Source organism: Halyomorpha halys, unplaced genomic scaffold, assembly GCF_000696795.3.
Source record: "Halyomorpha halys isolate HHAL.00 unplaced genomic scaffold, Hhal_1.1 Scaffold203.1, whole genome shotgun sequence".
Classification (NCBI taxonomy): Eukaryota; Metazoa; Arthropoda; class Insecta; order Hemiptera; family Pentatomidae; genus Halyomorpha; species Halyomorpha halys.
The window spans coordinates 551,426-567,294 of record NW_027108332.1 but is presented as its reverse complement, the minus strand read 5'-3'; the positions used below and the strand labels follow the sequence as shown (position 1 = coordinate 567,294).

At 30.8% G+C, this 15,869-nt stretch overlaps 2 protein-coding genes across 3 annotated transcripts in view; one reads left to right on the top strand and one right to left on the bottom strand.

Moving 5' to 3' along the window:
- Positions 1–15,869, bottom strand: part of LOC106679439 (calcium/calmodulin-dependent protein kinase kinase 2) — a 90,600-nt gene that overhangs the window by 46,284 nt on the left and 28,447 nt on the right. The gene's annotated exons all lie outside the window — the stretch shown is intronic.
- NfI (Nuclear factor I) overlaps positions 3,906–15,869 on the top strand; it is a 351,941-nt gene continuing 339,977 nt past the window's right edge. The window contains exon 1 of the mRNA XM_014418607.2: positions 3,906–3,978. Within this exon, the coding sequence (XP_014274093.1) occupies positions 3,976–3,978 (3 nt within the window). The 5' untranslated portion in view covers positions 3,906–3,975. The remainder of the gene's footprint in view (positions 3,979–15,869) is intronic.

The following is a 15,869-nucleotide window of genomic DNA, read 5'->3' as shown; positions in this document are numbered from 1 at the left end:
TTTTATGATATTTGACAAAATGTTAATTTCTAGTTGTTCGTATAAAATGTTGGATTTTTGAAAAAATATATCTCTAGGTCCTTAAGACGCACATATGTCTGCCAACACTCAAAATTAAGGAAATTTAACTTACTATAAAGTAGTTTATGATACTTATCTTCATAGGGGTAGTAGTTTTTATGACGTTCACATATGAATATAAATTTGGCAAATCAAAATTTCAAAACTATAAATCAATTTATATTAGCAAATTTCATGAAAACTATTACTCCTACGAAGATAAACATCCTGAACTACTTTATAGCTTACTAAACTAGCTTTAATTTGAGTGCTAATAGACATCTGTACGTCAAATGGTTTTTGACATATGGATTTTTCAAAATAAATTCACTAACTCACGATCTTTCAGTACTTCCCATACAACATTTTTATGAAATGTTGCTTTTTAAAAAGCTATATCTCGAGAACTATTTAACGTAAATAACTCTTTTCGGGCTCATATTTTAGCAAAGTTGCTCATCTTTAAATGAAGTTCTCTTATATTTTCTTGTGTTGTTCTTACTTTTTAAGATATAGAACTGCGAATTAAAAATTAAAATTTTTTTTATCGCTTTCAAACAGCCGCCTTCTTTATTCCCCCTACCTATACTTGGTAGACTCATCAATTTTGACTAGTAATTATACATAGTTTTCATCAAAGTAATCAAAAATTGGGGTGAGATAACTGCCTTTTTTCTCCTTTTGGGCTCTTGTACTAAACCAACAACACTAGAAAACTTAAGGGAACGTCATTTAAAGTAGAGTAAATTTCTTAAAATATGAGCCCTAATAGAGCTATTTAGTTCAATAGTTCTCGATTTATAACTTTTTAAAAAGCAACATTTCATAAAAATGTTTTACATAATGTACTGAAAGATCAGTAAGTAAATTTATTTTGAGAAATCTATATCTCAAAAACCTTTCGACGTACTGATGTCTATTAGCTATCAAATTAAAGCTAGTTTAATAGACTATAAAGTAGTTTATTAAGTTTATCTTCCTAGGAGTACTATTGGACGTAAATAGCTCTTTTAAGGCTAATATTTCACCAAATTTACTCTTCTTTAAATAATGTGCTCTTAGGTTTTCTAGTGTTGTTGATAGTTTTTAAGATATAGAGCTCCGAATGAAAAATTAGTGTTTTTCAAGGTTTTGAAACAGCCGCCATTTTTTATTCCCCCTACCTATATTTGGCATACTCATCAATTTTGTCTAATAATTATTCATAGTTTTCATTAAACTAATCAAAAATTGGGGTAAGATAACTGCCTTTTTTTCTTTCCCGCTCTTGTACTAGTAGTTTTAAAGATGACTTTTAGTACTGAGAGATCGACATTTAATTCTGTCTAAGGTTCCGGACAGGCTTCAAATGACCCGAAATACTTAAATTAGCTTAGAAAATCAAAATTTTAGAGAAAGGCTATTATTTGCGGATCGACAACGGGGAGTTGTTTTATTTATTTTTTTTAATATTTATTTATTGGTATTTACAACTGTACATTATAATACATTTAGTAAATCTGATCTAAGTTAAATTGGAGTGTTACAGGCGTGTAGAGAAACTACCCATTGGTAGCACGCTAAGTAGTTTTATTTACAGGTGAGTTTCGCTTGGTTTTGTTTCATTCAGACGGAGGAGGCAGTATTAGGCAACCAGAGGAACGATTCTTCACGAGACTCAGCCTTTCAAAAGACAATCGTTTACGGTTTAGAGAGAAATGAATTTCTGCGCTCATCTGATTTTCGTTGATAACATGACTCTGCTTAAGGATATTGAATGAGGAAGTGCTCTCAGGGCTATGATCCCATTGGGACTATTTAATTGTGAGAAATACTTATGCATGATAATGTACACTCACATATCGCTAAAATTGTTAACGAATACTTGAAGCTAAAAGAAAATTCCAATTTGGACAGTCCCACATGATCTCAAGATATGAATCCGATAGAGGATTTGTGGGATAACTTAGGTAGATATGTTATGCTAGGTATGTTGGGCATCACCATCCACCTCCTGGTTACTTAAATCAGCATCAGTCCAATTTCACTCTACTCGTAATTATTTAGTTCTATTCATCCAGTAATTGGAAATATTTAGGTGCAAATAAGAATACTTTAACTAACCTCTAATGTATGACTACTTTCTCCAAGGGTTTAAAATCTTTATAGAAATAAGACCTATTTTCTTATCGAGAAACCTTCTTGCTTGCTAGCTGTCATTCCTAATTATACCACAGTTTCCCAGAATGAACTGTAAATCTTTTTTAAGACAGGAAACTGCACGTTGATTTCGACTATTACAGCACTTACTGGACAAACGTGACTGATCTACATGACTATAATAAGGCCAATCTTGACATAAGGAGTTGAGCTTTGGTGCTCTACTAAACCTACGAATTCCTCTCGTATCCAATCATTCCAATCCAAAATCCTTCGTGAAATCCTCAATGCTCCTTACTTTGTAACAAATAAAATCATACATAAAGACCTTAATATTCCATATGTAACCGATCTAGCCCGAACCAGATATCACTCCTTCCAATAAAACCCCCTACCACCCAAACCCACTAGTTTCTAACCTTGCTTCCTCTTCCATTCCTGACAATCCTCCGAGGCGCCTGAAAAGAAGACAGCCACGAGACCTGCTAATGTAAAACGTTATTAGAGTGCTACCAATGGGTAGTTTCTCTACACGCCTGATACACTCCAATTTAACTGAGATCAAATTTACTAAATGTACAGTTGTAAATAGCAATAAATAAACAAATAAAAAAAATCTTATATTGTTTCTGTTTTATCTAGTCTCCTTCTTGCATGATGATGATTTGTAAGAAATTATATTTGGTTATATACTTCTATAATATATCTCACACCATCTTCTTCAGTCTAATTTTTTTTTATTCTGGGGTTTAACGTCTTCATTTCCTCCAGTTTTGGGCAGGAAAGACGGGTCATCCTACACGTTACGAACCTATGCTTGCTAGGTTCCCAAAGTCTAGGTTGATTCCAAGGGTCCGTCGCCCAGGCTGAATTCGAACTTTTGACACGAGAAGCGGTTACGACTCAACACGCTCGGCCATCCATTGGCTTTAACTCTTTAAAACTGAATATTACGGGCTTTACTGGACAATGGAACGATCTTCCTTTGTTTTATATCTTGTTTAGGGATTTTTCGTATATTGCAATTGGCGGTTTAAAATTAAAAATTATGAAGACTTCAACTAACTATATAAAGGGATCTCGTAAAAAATTATATTTAGCACACAGTTTATAGTAGATATGTAGATTTGTTTACTAAGTCGTTTTGGTTTTCAAGAAATGAAAAAAATACCGTAGGTACCTATCATCAAGAGTAACAGTTAAAGATATAGCTACTGTTCTTGAAATTTTTAAATGGTAAATTAAAAATAATTATATTTGAAAAAAAATTTCACACGTGTTGCCAATAGGGAAAAATTAAAAAAAAAAATTCATAGTTCTATGTGTTTTATTTGTTTTCACAATTACTTTTATCAGTTAGTTACAACTTTGGTAACATTTGTGACCACTAACCTTACGTATTATCATTTTCGATGAAATCTTCCCATATAGATTATTTTATATGACCTTTCAAGTTTCATTCGTACTCTTAAATCTGTCTATATAAATATTTTTTCTATAATTATGGACTAGTTGACGATTGCTGTCCATGCTCCATACAACAGAGCTCTACACCTTCGCCTCAAGCTCCTTAGTGAGGGAAAAGTTTTTTGAAGAAAAATATTTGTTTATAATTATATAGGGCGGGTGTGAGGAGTGGCTCCCGACATTGTTAAGGTGACGGAGTAGGGAGGTTATTTTGGCTAGAGCTCTGAGCTATTCTTGTCCGCAAGCAGAACAGTTGTTGGGAGCCGACGGCCGAACCAGCATGGGACCAGCCTAGCCCGACTGCCAGGCATGGTGAGTACACACCATCCACTACTATACTCACCATACTAACCATCGGCGTTTCCTAGGACTGCTAAATTTTCGATCTTACATAGACAGATGGAGCGTGATGAGTCTCCTCGATATCTGATATGCCCGGAGTCATTCATCATACACACACTCTCACACGACACAAACGTATATACAAACACACAGATATATGCATAAACATACACACACACGCCCCTTCTTGTTGCAAAATATGAAGGTACCCATTTGATTTGCAACGGACCAATTATTTCAAGTTGGCCTCTCAACGGTAGGAATTGCGATATTTTCCTTGGAGTGATGCAGAAATGTCATTTATTTACCTGCTTATCACATCTCTGAGCAAATAAAAAATTACATATTTTGAAAAAAGCCGATATCGATAGGTTGCTTCAAAGGTTATCAATACATTTTACCTTCCTGGCAAATCAAGGGGCTATTTATTATGAATTAAATCTCATCCGAGATTCCCTTCATAGATGTCTTTATCGATACAGGAATCGAAATTCCAAATCTTTATCTATATATATATTAAAATATTGCTAATTTTAACTTGTACACTCAACTCATCAACACAAGTCGTCATAAATAGAAACATGATTAAGTTGGTGCTTGATAAAAGTTAGTCAAGTTCTATTTCTTTCTTTTAGTTTGTTCATTCTTTTCTAATCATACTAACCGTATATAAGATCAGAGGAAACGAAAAAGAATTTTTTAAATTGACAGATATTTCCCTAGCTGGTCTAAACGATTGCAAGTGTACTGTAAGAGCTATAAAATTAAATTCTTCTATAAACGTGATATGATATTAAACATTGTGATCAATTTAAAAGCTTTGCTTTATTTAATTTCACCCTAAATTAATTATTATATTTTAACACCTTGACTAATCTCTTCTTCAGTTTGATTTCCTTGTACTAAATTAAATCTGCCAGCAACCCGTCTTATTTTTAAAATGTATACGTTTCACATAAAAAAATAGATAGCTGGTAATTTCAACAATTTTCAATATTTTTTATATATTTTCAAGACTAGCATAATGGAGTAGTATGAAATAATTTAAAGTGATAATTAACTCATAGTAATTTTTGAACAATATACACTAAGACGTTGATCAATGAACCACAGTTACAGCTGTCTTAGTATCAACCTCAATGTAAGGGGTAAGTCCCTTATTTAAAATCAAGCATTATGAAGAGTTATAAAATTCCTCATTTCTATGTTTACAAATTCATTTCTCATTTTAAATTATTTATATTATTCATCTGTGTACTATTTATTTATTAATATTATTATTAAAGAGATTGAAGTTTAATGTAAGTCTATAGGGATTCAGAAGGGTCCTTAGTTGTTTTAAAATTTTGTTTATCCGGTTTTTAAATAAAATTCTGCAATTTTTAAGCAATGTAAAATAGGTAAATGCGGTTATTATTGTGCTTTTAAAGATCAGAATAGTCAAGTTTTAAATATTTTGTTTTTGTATGTCATAACTACATGAAAAAATTAAGTTTCAATATTAATATATCTCGGATTATGTTTTATAAAGTTTTTTAGATTATTTTTCCTGATGGCTTAGAAATTTTCTCAAAGCAATTAAGGTTTAGAAGAAAAAGCTTTCGCTTTTAGACGGATAAATTGCATCAGCTTCTATCTATTCAACATATTTTAATTTTATAATTTTTCGTTATGCAACCCTATGCGTAGTGGATGATGGATACTTTACCGGAAATCGAAAATCTTGGTAATATTGACAGAAGCTGTTAGATCTTGAAGGGGTCCAGTTAGTCTCATCCGATATGGCTCCCAGGGTAAGGGAGTTATAGACCGCTATACAAAATCCAATAAAAATGTTACTAAAAATTATATTTGGTTTACTACCATTGACCTTCAAAGTATGATGTAATTAAATTCTATAGAGTTTCTCTCAAAGGTTATTCACTTTTCTTGTATTTTTTTTTAACTTGTTTATAACTTTGTGAATCGTAATGTTACAGTTATTCTAATAAAACAGTGCACTATAAAAACGTGTTCTTTACCCATTTTATTTTGATTTTAAACAGCTTTAAATTTGGCTATTAAACTGTTGGCACCCAGTAGTTTTATATTTTAATAAAACAACTAATTAATCACAGCATAGTTGAACTATGCTGAATAACGTAGTTCAACATATCTGAAATATTTAAACCTATCAACTCGAATCTCATTCTAACTTAACTTTTATAGTAACTTTTATCTGAGACATTTTTGATTTCGTTAGGTTAAAACACAGGAAGAATCCTTCTTTCCAGTTTTATTTAACTTATTACCAATAAATAAATCACATATATGATATCTATAAAAAATATTAAATCCATATAATGAAACTGGCTGAACTCTTCACTAGCCATAAATTATTAGCAAGGAGATGTGAACCGCAAAAATATTTAATTTTGTACAACTCAGTTTATATATATTTTGAGAGAGGTTTTATTTATTTTTATGTAATTGTTTTTCATTTATTTATTTATTTTTATTCCTATTTTTTTTTTAAATTTGAGTATGTACGTGATAATAAATAAATTCTTTCTAACAAAAAGAAAAAAAAAATGTGTGCTATAAAATTCATTTCTTTTTTTTTTTTTTTTTTTTTTTGCTATGTTGATGATTTTATCTAGCAGGGTGAAGATAGGAAAACTATAAAATTAAATACAAATGAGATGGGGGAACAATTATGTAGTTATACAAAAGAATACGAATAAATAAATATAGTTAAATAGAAAGTAGTGATTTCGTGGATATCGATATGATCTATCTCGGTTCTAAAATATCTTAAAGGAACCAAATTCAGGACGAAATAAAATCAAGGTCAAAGGCTGGAAATGCTCAGTCCACGTCTTCTTTCCAGACAACGCAAACTAGGAATTTACTAACATAAACATCCTACTGTTATTTACGGATGCGTAGTGTTACCAGTTATGCTAAGGGAAGAATCTGACCCTAAGGTTTTCGAAAAAAAAAAAGCTCCATGAAAGATTAGACGACTGGAGAATTAAGACGGCTGTAAGATGCATATTTGTAAGACCGCAACAAATATAATGTCTACAACAAATATAATGAGGAAAACAGGTTTTGCTAACCTAATATTGCTTGTGTATTTATTTCATCTTTTGTGTATGTTATTTGTCTGAGTTTTTACTTTCACTTTCTTATATATGGAATATATAGTAAGGAGAAATATTGCGATCCTACAAAATTTTGAATTCGAGTTTTCGACGGATGAGGTCATATTGTGGTCCCCTGAGACGAAATATACAAGTCTCTCGAAATGGTCTGTGTGTGTGTGTGTGTGAACATCCCAGGGAAATATCGTATGGAACTGAACATTTTTTTCGATCAAATCGACTGGCCGGTTCATAAATTATCATTTTTTAGAATCGATTTTTCTCGTTTTTTTCGATTTAATCAAAAAGATTTTGATTAAGCTAGGTATATCATTGTCCAATTAAGTGACTTTAGTATCAGCAGGGTCTTATGCCTCATTGCTATAATTTAACGGGGGTTAAATGCCGAATTTTCAAAACAGTTTCCTCTAAAGTACCTTTAATTTAGTTTATTTATAAGAATTAACTATTTTCCACCGTTAGCTACAATATAATAACAAATATAAACTATGAATAATTAAATAAAGGAGAAGATGGCAAAATAGTGACAGGAAAATCGAAGGCAGCCGAGCGTGTTCGATCAGGAGATCGGAAGACCGATCGCAATCATATGTACATAGCTTTATTAAATTTTGTTAAATTGTTGTTTTTTTGGCAGGAGCAAAGCTGATATTTGTTATTCCCGATTCCAGAAACTCTTAAGTACGGATTTTTACAGGAATAGAAAAATAAAGATTTATTGTTTGAAATTTTCGCCTTCCAGGAAGGAAGTGAATGTTGTATGATACACGTACCTAATCAGTCAATAGTTTGAAAAATGTATAAATTGAATAAAATTTTATTTACATGTAACCAAATATTGTTTGATTTTAAGGTTGGGCGTCCGTAATCATGTAAAATAATAATTTTGTTACTGTAAATTTTTAAATAACGTTTTGTTATTATTCATATTATTATTATATAAGATTCAAATCGAATCAGTAAAGAGGGTTTTAGCACCAAACCAACTGGTAAGCATCTAAAGCCCCCCCTTTATTGTTAAATTATTTATCACATTTTATACAGTGTTTACATCATGTGCTTCAATATTATTGTTACATTATACCCTTCAGACGATCAATATATGTCAACGAAATTCAATATAGACCCTGTAAAACCCGTCTTATTCGGTCAATATTATTGAATGAGGCTTAGATATGACACGTTTCAATATTATTGCTACAATCTACGCCTCAGAGGTCAATATATTGACGAAATTCTATATTGAGTCAATAATGTTAAGGAGATTTTTAGGGATAGACTCAAACGTAGAAGAAGTTTGATCTTTTAGAAAAAAAGTTGAATTTTTTTGTTTTCATTTTGACCGTATATTGGTATAACTACTATTCATTTTCAAGGATGTATATCAGAAGGGAAATTCGCATTCCAGTGCAGATGAGGATTATGTGGATTGCACAAAAAGAGAGGAAACAATGTGTAATATCCTTGATTTATATAGTCTGGTAAGATGGAAGAGTCCCAAAAAGCATCTTAAGTCATTGGGGTACCCAGATCATTTGGGGCCGGGATGGATTAATTTTTTTAGCCTCCTTTTATCCGCAAAAAAAAAAGGTTGGAGGGTATTTATTTTTTTTGCTATAAACTTATCATTGAAATTTAAAAAAATAAAAAGTAGAATTTATAAAGAATTTCCGACTGAATTTCAATGATATAACGAGTCATAATATATTTGAAACTAATCATATGTACAAAAATTGAGAATTCATTAAGTTAAGTAAGCATTTTGCAGGTATATGTATATGTAGTCGAACGTAAAAATTTAAATATAAGTAGATGGTCAGGGTTGCGGTCAAAAAAAGAACAAATAGTTTTTAAGTATTTTAATGTCCTAATTTTAATGTAATTTAATGGACATCAAAATAGTTATAAACTATTTGTTCTTTTGTTGACCGCAACCCTGACCATCTTATTATATTTATTTTGCAGGTAATTCATCAGCATATGTATTTTGGATTGTGTAGTTATATATCGTAAAGATACAGTATGAGGGGTGGCATAACCTAGAAGTACGCCAATGTTCTGATGAAGGATTTGTAATCTATGCCTTGGTGGATATCCGGAATCTACATTGATCCAGAATAATCTGCCAGGCAGGTATGAACAGATGTTGAGATATTTAATGGACAAAGTGAATTAACTAACTTACGATGAGAGTTTTAGATCCTGCAAAACCGAATTAAAATTAATAAAAGTTGGAAATTATATCGAAAAATTATATGTTCCATATTTTATGCCTAATCGTTCCATGTTGCGTAAAACTTTATCATACCGAATAAGGAGATTTACATTTTTTAAATTTTCTTCTCCCAATCCATATATAATGTTTGCTAAACGTCTTTTCCTGTAACCCGTATTTTTTCAATTTTGTTTCATTAAAATATCTATATAAGGTTGAACATTCGAGATTTGTAGGTTAATAAACTAAACAATTTATAAATAATTAGCTAACCATAAACCATTGGATAATTCATTTAGGTAAAAGTACAACTATAATTATTGAATAAAATATTCATTAAATATAAATAAAAAACGTTTAAAAAAATGAAATGTTTAGAGAAATAAATTGTTGAAGTTATTCATCTTTATTGAAATAATGTTGATTTTTAATATCAATTTTTTTAAAAGTATTTTGAGAATATCTTAAATTCTCTCGGGACTTCTAATGTTAAAATAACTAGTAAACCAAGGAGGAAATAGTTGTAATAAGATTTGGTTTAAATTGAATCTTTGAAATTTTTTTAAATTTAAGTTATATCCTATGGAAACAATCAACTTTAATTAGTTAATGAACAATCAAAACTAAAAAAACGATTTAAATAAATTTATATTTTTATCATCGAAATGTTAAGTCAGTTTCAACGCGTTCGTTGTTTTGTCAACATTATCAATTATTTTTTTAAAAATTAATTTAAATATAAAATGAATCAAATAAATAAATTTTAATGCAATACATGAACCCACGTGTACTCCACGTTGTTCTCGCGTTTGTTTTACTCCATAATCATATACACCATTAATTGCATTGTTTATTCAATGGTCCTCAATAACTAACCTTTTTTTTTAAAAATGGTTTTACGATTTAATTTGCTTTTTTATTTCTGAATTTATAAAATGTGTATAAGCTGTAGTATATGAATTAATTGAATCCGTTTTCATTAACATTTTTGATAATACCACTCTGCAATACTTGACATAACATTTTATGTTCCATTATTGGTATCCAATGTTAGGTAATGGGAATGTGTCAGTATAAAATTATTTGATTTTAATTTTAAATTCTGAGCCTCCACATTTGGCAGTGGACCATATTTTGGATATTCTTCGGTTATAAGACGATTGGGAAGTACGGTTCCAGTTTAAATTTTCGATACAATATTGTGTGGTATATGACCACTGATTTTTTTTTTTTAGGGTTGGAGCTATTTTGCATCGCTCTAAAAATAGCTGAGGTAGTCACTGGTTTCGTTACATGATTCTAAAGATTGGACAACTCTATTTCTATAAATTTTGGATGTTCTCAATCTGCTGTGACAAAAATAGGATTATATAAAATATATTTATAAATTGTTTTGTTAAATATTTTGCTGAATAAATGATGTATTGTGAAATTTGAAATATTTAGTTTTACACACAAATATTATAAAAAGAGGTTTGTTTATTTATTTACTTTTTTAAAAAATAAACAAAACAATTAATTTGAAAACATTAATCTTAAAATTAAATCTGTACTGCATGAATGGTTCGGAGTGCAGTACTTTGTAAGGAAGTACTGTTACTAAACTAACGTTTGTGCATGGAGGTGATTTGGTCAGAATTACGCTTGACCACCAGATTTTTAACCAATTAAGGGTACCCATTTTATGAGGCTGGGTGAACCCCGGAGGACTTCCGAACCCACAGTGCTGACTCACGGCTACACTTGAACTGAAAATAAATATTATTATACTGCCACAGCCGGATTCGAACCAATGCGCTACCCACTCCCACAATTATTAAGCATTATAATTTTTATTAGGAAAAATATTATTTATGGATTTAAAGTATGGAATCCAATTGTTCCAATCTAAATGCGCCTAAATAGAAGATGGCCCCAAGAACTTCTGGTATACAAGATACCAATAGGTAGTTTCACGGCTAAAGATATATACTAGGGGTATTCATGGTGTTTTCTTAAACGTAAAACGTTTTAACATGGTAAATGTTGTAATTATAGGATTGTGAGCTGCCTAATTTAAAGTCCATGTCACATGTTAAATGCAGAGAAGCTGCAGAGCGGATTTTCTAGGCAACTTTTTTTGTAGCCTTTTAATCTTTCCGAGATAATAAAATCTTTTAAACTTCGTCACCTCATCTATTTTCTACCTCAATTGCTCCTTGTTTCCTCTCCTACTTTTTTTTTCATTATATCATTATTAATGTTATCCATTGCGTTATTAGGTTTAAGGATGTCCAAAGCAATAATAACACAATCAAAGTACAAACCACGAGCAAGTTACCTAACGACATCAGACAAAATGGATGGTAGCTTAGCTGGTCGGGTGTATGACGTCATTCTCTTTTTAACAGACTCTCAATCATGTTACATGTTATATCATTTTAACGTTATGTTGAAAGAAGGGAATATTTCTCCATTTAACATAACTTTTTTTATTTAACATGATAAACTAAAGACCATGAATACCCCTACTGTGTCCTCTTCAAGCACTGCACTTTTTTATGCTGCATCGGATTTGTGACAGACTATTGTGATCTTATCCCTTACTGCACTGCTCTGAACATTTCAGAGGAACCAGTCTAGTTCATAACTCAAAAGCATTTAATCTATCAGGCCGACTGAGGCTTACTTCTGTGTGAAATACCGAAAAGTAAGACTCTTACGTAATGTATCTTTAGATTCGTAGTAAACATAAAGATTGTTTGGCCATTATTTTGGTATCTGTCAGCAAGCATAAAGTGAAACGCACGATGTGAGCATCCATCCATTTTGCCGTCATTCCAACCTACCATGTTGGGGCCTTTTAAGGAAGGTTCGAAACAGTTACTAAACTTTTACAAAATATTTCATAAGAACTTTTATCGAAATAACTTTTTAATTAAAAGATTCTTAGGAACTTATATTAGAGGAACTTTGATAACTGTTGATATAAGCTCTCGCCAAGATTGTTCTATAAAGGTCCTGATAACAAAAGTTACAAATAAAACATTTTAAATATAAGTACCCGCAAATACGTTTTTACTAACTTGTGCAAATCCGGGAACTTTAGTATTATTAAAAATTAATTAACTATCTTTTAATTATTACAGATGTAATTCTGAGATCAGACAGATAAACAAAGAAAAAACATAAGTATAAATAACACTTTTATAATTAAATATTTATTGTTAAAGTTACCGTTAAAAAGTACTCCAAAGAGACTTTTACGGAATACAATTTATATAAAAGGTTCTAGCCAAAAAGGTCTTGGGAGAGATTACTATAAAGTATCTACTATAAAAACAATGAAGTTATCGAAAGGAAATTTAATATAAAAATTATTCTTCGTAAGAACTTTATAATAAATTTTTATACGTATAAATGTTATAAATAAATAATGAACGAAAAATATTCTTACATAAACTGTTTAAAATAAACTCAATCAGAAAAATAAATTAGAACAAGAACTTTTTTAAAATAAAAGTGTACAGTTATTTCGAAACCCTTCATGAAGGTAAATTTTAGCTGTACTGCCCGTCATAGCGGCTTGGGAGTGACTGCCATTACATTTAACCGTTACTGTTTGTATTTTTGTTTTGTTTTTTACAGCTCACCGTGGCCGCCAACTCCTCTCACTTTTAACATTATGATTTAAAGTACTGTAAAATACATGGTAGCGAACTCGAGATTTTATTTAATTGATACCCACTCATTTTGCTAGGTGCTATAAATTCAATAACAAGATTTTATTGGTCAATAAATCACATATTAATGCTCAACATCAGCTGATTGATAGCTTTTTGTGGTATTGGTTCATATGGGATGTAAACGTGAGTTATTCTTTAGAATTTGTTTTTTAAATTGCAGTGTTGTTTTGGAAATCCCGGAAAATGTGCAAAGAGCGCTATCCTAGGTCTAAAGTTTTTAGATTTTGTTTCTTATATTCATGATGTACTCGTAATATATATATATATATAAAAAGTTACGAGGGGGGAAATAGAATAAAAAGATCAATCAATTTCTGAATTTCAAAAACTGTAAATAAAAAGATGCTTTTGATAATTAGAAATAATACTACACCTATTAAATTTCAAAACGTTATAAAAGCTTTTCGATATTGAATCTTGGAAAGCATTCACTATATCAATCGAAGAAATATTTCGTTAGATCTTCTCGGCAGTCAAGTTATGACGTCATCTCCCTACTGCTGGGTCACCATCATTCAGGAAGTATTTTTACGATCGGCAGTCGGACGGTTTTAGGTTATTTTATCGATTCGAAGAGTTTTACGATAACGGTTATTTTATTATTTTTTAAAAATTTAATCGTCATGTGAAACAATAAAATAAAATAAACTATTTAAGCAAAGCAAAAAAAAAAATTATAATTAAGTATAAATAAATATTAACTTGTTAATTCTAGGTTGATTCAAATACAAAGGATTAGGACATTTAGATTCAGACTGCGCACAGTGGACAAATTCGCTAATTTTGGTGAAAAAAGTAAACTAAAAAAATTAGAATTTCTGGATATAGGATGTTGCTATTGGTTGGGAAGACGCAAACGATGACTATTTTATGTATGGCTATTCTTTAAAATAATACAATAAATAAATGTTTTATCGAAGTGTAGCTGATTCCCACTTTCTTGTTTGATAAGTTTCGCAACTTATCACTTTCCGATTGTTATTTATATAGAGTTTCTACGTAGTGAAAATTTATTTTTCATTGAAAATGGACGTTACAACGACAGAGACCAAATAATTCAACACTAATTAAACATTTAGCTCATTCATGCTTATATTTGTCATAGAAACATTTGGTCATCACCCCGAAGAGCTTCTAAAGGAGTTTTTTTTCTTGAATTTGTTTTTCCAAACCTTTTAGTTATAAAACTTTTCAGTGATTCTTTCTTTTGGCTAATAAAGTGGTTTTTATCAAAACTTGCGGATGGTAATTGCGAGCTCCGAGGATCATCGTGGGGTGACTTGTAACTTAGGTCCCAAATCCTAAAAAAATCTACCCTGGTAGTTTCATAAAAAAAACTGTGGGCGAGGTATCCATTAGGATATATTTTTTAAAATTTCAAATCACTAGTTTTTTAAATGAAAGAAAATAAATTAAGGGGGATTTTGTCTTTCTAAAGTGGTGTTATTAATAACCAAGCTGCTCCGACATTTTCTTTATATTTTTAAAGACCTTCCATTTTATTTGACAACACCAACTATTAGCCTTGTACTATCTATACTAGGCAAAATTAATAAAAATGCAAGAATTTTTTTCGACATTTTGATGAAGAAAAACCCTTTGACAAAATAAATCTGACAAGATTTATAATTGTGGAATTATTTGTAACATACCGACAAACCAAATTGCGGGTATAATATAATAAGAGTTCCAAGAATCATCCTAGGGCGACTTCTGTGTTAATACAAAAAAAAAAAAAAAAAAATTGGCGCTATAGTTTAGAAAAATGACTGTTGAAAGTATTGTTTTAATTTTAATAATTTATTTATTGTTATTCACAACTGTATACATATATACACATCAAGTAAATTTGCTGTAAGTGATATTATGACATGATACAAACATGTGGAGAATCTACCCATTGATAGAACTCCAAAAAGATTTCTAAAGGAGATCTCGAGGCCATCTTCTTTTCAGACGCCTAGGAGGATTATTAGGTAGTGAAGGAGAAGCCAGGCTAGAAACGAGTTGGTTTGGGTGGTTGGGAAGTTTATTATGGAAGGATTGGTGTTGAAATAATTAGTGGAGAAACTCTGAAAGCTTTGCTAATGTCAAATAAAGCCCTTGGAAACTATGTATTCTTTTCAGGTGGGTCACCTTTTAACTCTGCATGTCGTTTAAAGTTGGCCAGTTTTGATTATTCCAAATTTAATGATGGATTGGCTGGTATGCTTAAATTGTATTGACTGGAGTGAAGACGGTTTCAAGACCGCATTGACGATCACTCCACTCCGTCGTTCCTTTCTTTATCGACAGATAGTGATTTATGCTTTGGTGTAACTCATAAGCACGTGTTTTATAATATTTACATTCTACAAAGATGTCTATGTAAAAATGATTTATATATTTTATATATTTACTTTTATATTTTAATAAAAAAACAAGGTAAATATATAAAAATATTCAAATTAATTTTGCTTATATAGATTACTAGTAGACCAGAGCTTAGAATGATTGTGGTAATTTCTTCAACCAATGAAACAGCTTGGTACATGTTAGTTTAACAGTTAGTGTTCGCGATGGCGGTGTTTGCTGTTACGGCACTCTTTATAGAGAGAACATGGTTTCCTTCTGTAGTTTCTTTCCCAGTGAGTGTCATATTTACACCATGATCTACTGGAATCCATAAATTAAAACGAGGTGTAAATTGTTGACCGTAGATTAGTATGGGAGTGTGCGCATGCGCTAGTTAGCAAATGAACATATGCTACTTCGTGTCCCACAATAGACTATTTT